The sequence below is a fragment of a genome, unplaced genomic scaffold (assembly GCF_019419815.1).
Source record: "Pyrus x bretschneideri cultivar Hongxiangsu unplaced genomic scaffold, Pyrus_bretschneideri_v1 Contig9, whole genome shotgun sequence".
Classification (NCBI taxonomy): Eukaryota; Viridiplantae; Streptophyta; class Magnoliopsida; order Rosales; family Rosaceae; genus Pyrus; species Pyrus x bretschneideri.
This window is the reverse complement of record NW_025999831.1, coordinates 1098862-1109594: the sequence shown is the minus strand read 5'-3', so window position 1 is coordinate 1109594 and position 10733 is coordinate 1098862. Positions and strand designations below refer to the sequence as shown.

Below are 10733 nucleotides of genomic sequence, written 5' to 3'. Positions count from 1 at the left end.
TGTGATAATATATACATATGATGTTTCTACCTATTGGAGCTATATAGCTAGTTAGCCACCTTAGCTACATAATATCCGCAGATCCAAAATCCAAGCCACCAAACTCTCAGCCCTATTTGGACTAAAGACTGCGTTCCCTTAATTATTCTTTGTTCAACACAGTCAAACCAGCTCATTCACTATCTCCCTCACCATATTTTGCGCAGAAAGAGATACTCTTCCTCTATTTATAGCAAATTTAATCACTCCTTTCACTTGTGTGTTTGATAGAGAGAGAGAGAGACACACACACACACAGATTTTAGCAAATTGAATTCCAATGAGGATGTTACGAAATCTACTGTTGATTCTTTTATTCAGTACTTATTTTGTAGCGACGTTGGGTGAAAGAACAGGTCAGAATGGTGACGATGGTAGGAAGGTACATACACTCCAGACGACAATTTTTCCATTTGTTTCGTCAGTTCATCATTTTGTGCAACAACGTTATCATGTTCTATCGTCAGACTGAGATAATATGACAATCAAATGTGACTATGTGACAACATAACTTGCTAATCGTCTGCCAAGAGACATGTACCCTATAATGATTGTTATTTACAAAGTGATGTGAAATTGTACTTTTAACAGACTTACATTGTGTATATGGGAGAACTGCCAGGACCTGAAATTTCCGCCATGAGCGGACACCATAACCTGCTCGCAGAAGCGATTGGAGAGTAATGATCAGCTTCTTCCAACCAATTTTTTTTTTTATCAAATTTTTATATGTTTACTGAGCTATTCTTGAGGATGACCGAACATTTTCCCTTTAAATTTCAGTGTCAAAGTAGCCAGAGAATCAATAATTCATAGTTATGGAAGGACTTTCAATGGCTTCGTAGCAAGATTGTTGCCGCATGAAGCACAGGCGCTCTCAGGTTCTTAGAAATATAACTAAGTAAATAAGTAAACAAATGGTGCTACCCTAATAAGGGTTCTAATTATTATCAGAATATTAGGCACTTCTATTTATATTTTCTATGATTTTCCTTGATTTGTAGATGATGATAGTGTTGTGTCAGTGTTCCCAAACACCGTGCGCAAACTTCATACAACAAGGTCATGGGATTTCCTAGAGTTGCCTTTGAAATCAAAGAAAAGGAACTCTCAAATAGAAAGCAATACCATAGTGGGTGTGTTGGATACAGGTTGGTATAGTCTGCCATTCTTTTCCCTCTTTTCTTTTATAGATAGAACCATCGCTCATGAGATTTGAACTCCATACTAGATGTCGCTGGATTAAATGATCATAAATTCATCAGTATGTTCTTATTCCGATTGAAAGACAATAGAAAAGAAACAAAATTGAAAAATTGTGAAAATAAATTGCAAAATTGTGAAACAAAATGTTTATGACCCTTTTAAATTCTCTGTGTATAAGGAATTTACATGCAGGCTCCCAGTTTCAACGATAAAGGCTACGGGCCACCCCCAACTAAATGGAAGGGCAAATGTATGAAGGGTGCAAACTTTACAGGCTGCAACAAGTATGTCACTCCTTTCTCTCTCTAACTCCAAATCAGTATTTTATTTAAAGAGATGGGCAGGTGACCTACTACTAACAACACTGATATTTTCTCTCAACTTGTATTTTACTAATGCACAGCACGATAGGTGTGAGGGTCTTATCACAAATATCCCTCTATGTAGTTAGAACTAGAGTCATTCAATAAAGCTACATTTAGTTTTGTTAAATTTTTGAGGTGGGATTCTTGTATTCTCCAACATAGCAGTCTCATGAAAAACCTTATTTCTGTGCCTTTTTCCTTGAGCAGCAAGGTAATTGGTGCCAAATATTTTAAACTGGAAACTGGTCGTCCTTATTGGGGCACCCACAGTCCAGTCGACGATGACGGCCATGGCACTCACACTTCGTCCATCATTGCTGGTGCAGCCGTCAAAGGTGCCAGCGTATATGGCGTTGCAAAGGGGACTGCACGAGGGGGCGTGTCGTTGTCACGCATCGCGGTGTACAAAGTGTGCTGGATCACTACTGGCTGCCTTGATGTGGATATTTTGGCCGCGTTTGATGAGGCCATTGCCGACGGGGTGGACTTAATATCAGTCTCTCTAGGCGGTCACTCGCGGAGTTTTTTGGACAATCCCATTGCCATTGGATCATTTCATGCCATGAAAAAAGGGATTTTTGTGTCGTGCGCAGCAGGGAATGAAGGGCTTCTGGCCAGTGTGGAAAACGTAGCACCATGGGTTATGACAGTAGCTGCTAATACCATTGATAGGCAGTTACAGACTGTAGTAAAATTGGGAAATGGCCAAAGGATATCGGTAAGTCTCTCTCTCCCTCCCTCACTAAAACAATCTAACAATAGACACTAACACTAATTGCTCACAAATACACGTCAATATGGCTATAGTCAGACTTTTTTCTAGTGCGCATCTCGCGCACAAACACATAGAGTGCAGAATTATCACGCAATCTGATGAGTTAATTGTAGGGAAATTCACTCAACACCTATTCGCCGAAGAAACTAATGTATCCTCTTATAAGCGGAACCCTTGCAGCCAACACGACCATGCGATTCGGGGGAGATGCGAGGTATGAATTTTAGCACAAATTGTTGTGTTCACATAATTTTGTCACTTGTAAAACGTTTGATTATTATATAGTACGAAGATTAGTTCCATGTTGTGAGAAGGCGAACATATGTGTGCTCATACAAAATATTCTTCGACTATCTTCTAAACTCGCATTGATAATTTTGGTGAAATTAATGCAATTTCAAGAATATAAATCCTAATTATCAAATGATGAAAATGATAACGGCAGTGCTTGTGATGCTTGGGCTCTAGACGCTAACAAGGTGGTGGGGAGGATTGTGTACTGCCAAGGGTTTGGTACTCAGGATTCCACTATGCAAAAGTTAAGGAGTGCTGGAACCCTAATGACACGTTATGAACTTGATGATTACGCTTATAGCCCTATAATCCCCGGTACCGAAATCCTTGTACAAGATGGGATCAAGATCGAGAAGTACATCAACTCTACCAAGTATGGTTTTGTATAGCTTATTTCATTCACATCTTTTACAGCTCATAAAGTTTTTCAGAGGAAAATGATTTTTGCATACCGCCTCCTTCTGCACACTCACGCCTGTTTATGGAGAAGGAAAAAAGAAGTGGGGCGGAAATCACTTTCCTTCTCATATATGAAAACCCTAATAAGTTATGTGGTACTAATTCCAGAAACCCTACGGCTGTCATATACAAGACCAGAACTCCTAGTACGACCGCCCCCATCGTTGCTTCTTTCTCATCGAGAGGACCTCAACACATGCACCCCAACATCCTCAAGGCATCTCTCTTTCATCTCTCATCTCTCTCTCTCTCTCTCTCTCTCTCTCTCTCTCTCTCTCTACATATTTGGTTATAATCAGGTACCATTTCCACCTACAGCCTGATATTTCTGCACCAGGGGTAAACATATTGGCTGCATATCCAAAGATACAATCCATAACTGGCTACTCAGACGACCGGCGCCACAATGTGTTCAATATGTTATCAGGTACGTCCATGTCTTGCCCTCATGTAACAGCAGCAGCCGCCTATGTCAAGTCCTTCCACCCGGACTGGTCACCTGCTGCCATCAAGTCCGCTCTAATGACGACCGGTTAGTCTTCCCAAACCGTACACTAAAAAAAAAACAGAACAAAGTCCATCAAAGCAATGCGCTAACCAATCTTTTCACTTCATTTGTCTCAGCCACACCAATGAAAAATGAAACAGCGGATACCCAGCTAGCCACGGGAGCAGGACAAGTAAACCCAAAAAAGGCAGTGCATCCTGGTCTTGTGTACGACATTACCCCAGATGACTACATTAGTTTCTTGTGCAAAGAAGGTTTCAACGACACAGACATAGGCAAACTTATTGGGGATAAAAAGAAGTACAAATGCTCAGACTTTAAACATCCACGAGGCACAGACGGCCTCAACTATCCTTCCATGCATCTTCAGCTTTTCCCGAACGACAATTATGGCGTTTCAGCAGTCTTCCATAGAAGAGTGACGCATGTAGGGTTCGGTAATTCCGTGTACAAGGCAAAGGTGACGAATTTGAATGGTTTGAGAGTGAAAGTCATACCGAGTACCTTGACCTTCACTAAGTTGCATCAGAAAAGGTCGTTTAAGGTTGTGGTGACTGGTCGTCCGGCGATGAACGAGACAGTTATGCACGCTTTACTCCAATGGGATGACTCTAAACACAACGTTAAGAGCCATATCGTAGTCTATAAGCATCTGAATTAGGGCACAGCGTTAAAAGCCATATCGTAGTCTGTTAGCATCTCAATTAGGTCTCCTTTAGCTTAGTTTTTGCTTCTAGTGCCAGCATTTGGTAGCTCTTTTTTCCTAGTTTTCATTTGTTGCTATAAATAAACATTTGCTCATCACTTGACAATTACTTTAAATCGATTTCATAGACATACTGTTCATATGTGACTAACAGTCGGCACTCGTTTCCGCAAACGTCCATGCACAAAGTTGGCCTACGCATGGCGTGGCCGGGATCGTTACGGCAACCAACGAAAGTTAAAAACAGAAAATTTCCGAATGAAAAAGAATCAAGGATCCGGGTATTTATTAGTGTACATGTTACAGAGAGTTCAAACAGAACTACAGCAAGGATGGCGGAGCTGGTTGAACCAACATCTCATGCTCAAACCATTCGATTTACGTAAACAACATGTAAAATACAAGCAAAAGCCTTCAAGATGTACCTAAGTTACAGGCCACATCTTTTCATGTCAACCTCGGCAACTTTCCGTATAATTAAAGTTAGGTGATGTGCTCTAGACTCGAATCTCCAAGGGGTCCCCCTAAATTTAAAGGACCCGCATGAAGACTAGGAGAGTGTACATCCAAGCTCAGCACTGTGTTCGACACTGCCGGCCATGAAGGTTCTTCAGCTTCGTGAGTTTTTTCCTCCTCTTTCTCGCTTCAGCTGCAGCAATCGCATCCGCAAGTTTCCCAGTAGGGTAGACGATTGGTTCGCTGTTCTTCTCTGGCAAGGCAGAGAACTTGTGATAAGAGTTGTCGACTGTTACAGTGTAATCTGGTTCAAATCCGTTCTCATGCTTGATACAAGAAGCAACTCCGGCATGGTTGAGTGATGATGGAGAAACGAATATTTCCTTACAACCATTTTCCTTCGGGTGAGGTCCTGTGTGCTGATCACCTTCATCCAGAGGAAACTGAGCTGGGGTCTCGTTAAGATCATGTGAAGGTCTGCCTTCAATTGAAGCGGAATCTTCTGTTTTTAATCTGACAGGGAGAGACGGCTGGTGGTTGTCTAACTGCGTAGCAGCTCTTGAAGATGAACTAGAGCTGTACTGGTTATTAAAAGAAGTTTCTTCTTGTTTATTATTCAGGCACAAGGAGGACTGGGGTTGGAGTCCATTCCCATTATCAAAATGAGGGATGAACCAAGGACACGGAAATACATATAAAGGAGTTCTCGCTCCATTGATGTTTGGGGGGTTTTCTTGATCAAGAGAAGACTCAGCTGTACCATTAGCCGGCAATGAGATGTTTGACAGAACAGCTGTTGGATTTTGTAGTACGTGCTGCACCTGAATAGAATTTGAGGATTGAATGATAGGAGGCCAGAAAAGTGGTGTAAACGGTGGGCGATTAAACAAGAAGAATGGGGAATTTGTAGGCGAAGATGGAGGTATCTGCATCTGCACATAGGCTGACATATTTTCGGCCGGCGCTTCCTGATCCTCTGCCTTTATCACTTTAGCCATCTGCAGAAAGAGAGAGCATGTCAAGCAAGTGATACCTTATTAAGATAAGACAGCTCCTCAAAGTGTCAGGCATATCTTTACCTGAACTTTCAAGTGCTTATTTGTTTTCTCCAAGGACTGGAACTCCTTTACCGCTAACTCCTTTTTCTTTGGATTTAAAATGTCACCACAGATGTGAATAAAGTTAGTAATACCAACCAATGGTTATAAATATTAAAAAATACGTGAGAGAGGGAGGGGGAGTGAGAGAGAGACAGCGGGGGACAGAGACAGAGTTCAAAGCAAAGCAAGTTTACAAAATTTCGTTTGGGACTAATGCCTACCCTTTTCAGATTTTCATTCTCCAATGCCAGATCGGCAGCTTTTCTGGTTAACTCCTCACATAGAGCCTGAAGAACAAGCAAAGATGAATGGTTTGCTAAAGTATAAATGCATGCTAGCCAACAAAGCAATCTGCACGGGACACATATCATGCAATTTGAGAATAAGAAACATAATTGATCAACATCTATTTTTTCCTTTGAAAAGACCAGTGCACCTTGTAATGCATTTAATTTACTGCCACAATGGCACATGTTATACTGTCATATTATGGCTACAAACTTCAGTCGAACAGCAACTACAATTCAAAATATTTAAACAGATTCATGTCATTAGTTATTCCTGAGACTAGAAAATGCAAGGAGGCCGTCTATGGCCACAAATGATTAGTTCATAAAGGAAAGGGAAAAAAATCAGTTGGGGATCCCAAAGCACAAATTAATTAGCTACCCTTAAGTTCAAGAAACAGACAACGTATTATCTCTGGATCTCAGGACAGGACTAGATACATCGCAGACTAGACACCCTAATGGTTCTGTAGGTGTAGGGTACAAGTACAACCGTACAAGTGTTCTCCGAAACTGGTCCTGTCATCTACCTAAACCCTTGCCAATACAAAGCTCTGTTCCCTTTGCTATTTTATTACCACACAAACTTCATTTTTCGAAAAAAGAACTAGAAGAAAGATATATTAAACTAGCAGAGTAAAGCGGCCTACCTGCCGTCGACGAATTGTTTGCCTAGCTGACTCTCGGTTTGCCATTATTCTGCGTATCCTCCGCTCTTCCTTTTCCTCCTAAACAGGGAAAATATTAACTAACGCTAAAAAGAGAAATGTAATCACAGAACATCGCTGTACAGGGAAGAAGTTTAAAGGTTGTCAGTACCTCAGTTAAATTCCGCCTTGACTTGCTGCAAGTAAATGATGGGTAAATTGTAGTGCATATAGGATTTGGCTTATTTAATTCTGTATCATGCTCAGCCTTCACAACCTTTTCACTCAGAACCTGCTCAGTCTTCACTGGTTCTGTAAGGACATTTGTGCATACCGTTTCACATTGCTGCAAACCTGTCACCGCTTGATCCTGATATACACAAAAATATTTCTCAAGTCCTGCAGAAAATAGTGCAATTTGGTGACAGTTAAGCATTCACATCACCATGTAACAGATTACCGCGCCCTCCCCCTCTATAAACTGGTGTCGCTAACTATATTTAGACAAATCCAGATGGTGATATTATGTGCAAATTTGAAAAACGATTCTAGCTAAGCCAGCCCTGGACTCGGCCCCATTACAATGTACGTCCGGTGTAACAGATTACCCCACCCTCCCCGCAAGGTTAAATTGGTGTGGATAACTATATTTTAGACAAATCCAAATGGGGATGTGTTATGTGCAAATTGAAAAACGATTCTAGCTAAATCAGTATGGACTCGGCCCCATTACAATGCACGTACTAACATTAAATTCCGGCCATATGTGAACTATTTATGCATCCAAATTGTTGGTGACTGAACTCGCAAAACTCGCATTTGAATCAAGCCATCATCAATGGGCAGAAACTACAATTTACTTTGACATAAACAAAATGGGAATCCTTCCCCGAAAAAGGGTTTATCCTATTTTCAAAACCTGTTACTATTTCTGTACAAAGAATCAAACTTTAATCCCTTAACAGTGACAATAACATCATACAAACCCCATAAAGTTGTTTAACTTTATTTTCTCTGTAACTCGTCATGGATAAGTCGCTATTCTTCCCTAAAAGTCCATTATTTCCCAGAATCTTTGAATTTTTCCAATTCAAGTTAAAATACCAATTTCACCCAATACAAAAACCACCATTCCCTTTCTCTTTCAACACCTTCTTTCTCAAAACAATAATTTAAATCAAAATAAATGATAATTTCAAATACACACACACACACACACACATATAAGCCAAAAAGCCAAACGAACCTGAGGGAGAAGATCCGGACATGTGGGAGGCGGGTCAAGCGGGTTCAAACCCGACCGACTCGGCGGAGACTCGCTCTTGACTCGCTTCCTCGCTCGCTTCCCTTTCTGCCCCCAATGCCCTGCCGATTCAGCGCCGCTACTCTCGCGCATAGCCAAATGTGCCAAATCCGCCAGCGCCTCCGCCGCCTCGAGCTCCTCCTTCACCATCCGATCCGCTCCGCCGCTCCCGCCAACCCCACCGCTCGTCGACGACGAATAAGAACCGGAATCAGGCGACGACGACGGCCCCGCCGCCGTGGACCCTGTCGAGCTCGAAAACGACCGCCTCTCGGAAGACACCATCGCTTCCCTCTCTCATAAAACACAAAAGCAAAACCGCACGCAGACAAAGTGTTCGATTATTTGCGTCACTGAGAATTCGTACTTGCTTCTTCAGGACACGTTACGTTAAGCTACTGAAGCGACATAGCTGTGGAGAGAGTAAGTAGAGCGAGAGAGAGAGAAAGAGAGAGAGAGAGAGGGTTACTGCCTTACTGGTACAAAAGCAAAAGGGTTGCGAGAGAGTGCCACTTGTCGAGCCACCTCAGGCCACGACGTCCTCGCTAAATCGAGCTCCATATATCTCTGCGCGCCACGTCTCCCTTTTCATACGATTACGCGGGTGTGGGCTCGCACGTGGGAGGCACCGCACACGTGGCCCGGCAGTTGATTTACACGTGGAGTTTTCGACTACTTTGCACTTGCTCGATGAGGTGGTGGAATCGGAAGGTGGATTTTTTTTTTTATCCGCGCGGTAAAACGCGTGGGGGATATAAGAGGTCGCAGCTGTCACCGTTGGGTCCCAGTGCGTGGTTGTTGCCTTTTGGTTTTGTGGGTCTCCTTGGTCCTTTTGATTTGAGTTGACTGCCTGTTTTCTCCTAGCGTTAATTTTGTTGCTAAAATTTGAGATTATTTGTCAGTAATTTCGTATTTAACAGTAATTATGATTTAAGTTTGATTGTGTAAGTCAGAAATAAAGATTATGTTGGAAGAGCAATGCACGCTTAAGGTCCTCAAAATTAAGACTTGTAAGGACCTCTTTCCACCGAGGTATTTCATCTTCTTTATATAGTTGTGCTCTGCATTAAGTCTTTCTATCCAGTAGGAAGATCTAAGACTTGACTATGTCATACACAGTTAGATGATCATCTACATCTTTACCTATTTTTGCACGCACACAGTTTTTTTATCATGAGTAGTTGATATTTCATTATTTGCTCTTAAATCTAATTCATATGAAGCATGTTAAATTCCATATGCATTTTCCATAAAATATTAACTACTCATGATAAAAAAAATTGTGTGCGCGCAAAAATAGGTGAACATGCAGATGATCATCTAACTATGTATGACATAGTCAAGTCTTAGATCTTCCTACTGGATATAACGAGGTATTTCATATGCAGTGCATGATGCATGTGTCTTCGGACTCATAGGAGTGGCCTTCTCATCTTCGCCAGCCGAATTTTCAGCTTCAATGGTGCCTCTTAGCTTCTTTGCAGTCAAATAGAGCTTCACATCTTGCACCTGTTTCAAGTAGTTTCTTCCAAAGACTTCCAAGGCAGGTGAAGGTTCGAAATTTCGCTTAAAGGGATGGAAAAGGTCGTGGTTTGTGCTATGGAATAGTAAAATGGACATAAGCAGTTAAGCACCAAGGTTTAGGACATTCTGGTTCAAAGACATAGTTTGGTTCAACTAATAGCAAGTAATGGCTTGGCTCCATGTAGCTCAAATGCGATTACGATCTATATTTCCTTTTCTTTTCTTTTGTTTGTCAGTTCTCTCACATAATTCAACACAAAAAATATATAATAATCGATCAATCAAAGCAAGATATGTAATTCGTAAAATAAATAGCAGGTAATGCTTCATGGTGAATCAAGCAGCTTAGGTTTATTTATCTAATTTACTGAAATTGTGAATGGGGCTTGGGCCGTTTTAGTTGGTCCAACTCAGGTCCATTCAAAGCCCAACCCAACCTCAACTCAAATGTGTGCCCAAAGCAAAATTTCTATTTTTGTAGAAATTTTGTATTCTTTTTGCCCATATTCACAAATCACAATTCTTCCATGTCCATTCAAACAGTACAAAATCTTTGTACTCACGAAAATCACAAAGTAAACTGTGCAGTGTGTACAAGCGTGAACAACATCTTTGCGGCCATAGAACTACCCACCAAATCTATGTCGATACTCATGGTGCAATGTCTCCAACGCCGCTGATCATTGGTTTTATGCAGTTAAACTCGTTCACAAGCTCTAGTTATTCCGAGAATTTTTTTTGACAAAACTAGTTACTAGAAGACTGTTAGGTTCCTTATTAACCGATCTTGACTTGGACTATACCGAAATCGTTTCACAAAGTAAGAATTTAAATGGTCATTTCATTGTTTACTACCTCGAATCTCTGTTTTTCAATTAAGGTTTGTTTTTGTTTTTCAGATTCCAAGATTGTGATTAACATGGCGTTACCTGAACTCAAGGCACAAATCAAAATTTTAGTCCAATCCATGAGGTAATTAACTCTTTATTCACGTTCTTTTGGTTAGGGCAATTACGCAAACTGGTATTAGGCCATTTTTTTATCTCTTTTTTTTATACGGGGAT

General features: G+C 41.2%; 2 protein-coding genes across 2 annotated transcripts; one reads left to right on the top strand and one right to left on the bottom strand.

Moving 5' to 3' along the window:
• Positions 1-325: 325 nt before the first annotated feature.
• On the top strand, positions 326-4307 carry LOC103956476 (subtilisin-like protease SBT4.15). The gene is made up of 11 exons (XM_009368473.2): positions 326-421; positions 631-719; positions 823-920; positions 1044-1190; positions 1424-1529; positions 1818-2328; positions 2499-2570; positions 2802-3052; positions 3247-3355; positions 3457-3670; positions 3763-4307. Exons 1-11 carry the CDS (start codon positions 326-328, stop codon positions 4305-4307), a joined length of 2238 nt encoding a protein of 745 aa, XP_009366748.2.
• A 304-nt stretch (positions 4308-4611) lies between these two features.
• LOC103956396 lies at positions 4612-8578 on the bottom strand. Its single transcript, XM_009368368.3, has 6 exons — positions 8089-8578; positions 7015-7212; positions 6846-6923; positions 6130-6195; positions 5888-5953; positions 4612-5806 (listed from the first exon to the last, which is right to left on the bottom strand). Exons 1-6 carry the CDS (start codon positions 8428-8430, stop codon positions 4925-4927), a joined length of 1632 nt encoding a protein of 543 aa, XP_009366643.2. The 5' UTR covers positions 8431-8578; the 3' UTR covers positions 4612-4924.
• Between the last annotated feature and the right edge of the window lie 2155 nt (positions 8579-10733).

What these genes read in the sequence shown, in the direction of transcription:
- LOC103956396 (XM_009368368.3), bottom strand. Translation starts at nt 8,430, where the DNA reads ATGGTGTCTTCCGAGAGGCGGTCGTTTTCGAGCTCGACAGGGTCCACG. An exon ending in GTCCGGATCTTCTCCCTCAG is followed by an intron (nt 7,213 to 8,088) that starts GTTCGTTTGGCT and finishes TGTGTATATCAG; the next exon opens with GATCAAGCGGTGACAGGTTT. An exon ending in ATAAGCACTTGAAAGTTCAG is followed by an intron (nt 5,807 to 5,887) that starts GTAAAGATATGC and finishes CTCTTTCTGCAG; the next exon opens with ATGGCTAAAGTGATAAAGGC.
- LOC103956476 (XM_009368473.2), top strand. Translation starts at nt 326, where the DNA reads ATGTTACGAAATCTACTGTTGATTCTTTTATTCAGTACTTATTTTGTA. An exon ending in ATGGTGACGATGGTAGGAAG is followed by an intron (nt 422 to 630) that starts GTACATACACTC and finishes TACTTTTAACAG; the next exon opens with ACTTACATTGTGTATATGGG. An exon ending in GTCCGCTCTAATGACGACCG is followed by an intron (nt 3,671 to 3,762) that starts GTTAGTCTTCCC and finishes CATTTGTCTCAG; the next exon opens with CCACACCAATGAAAAATGAA.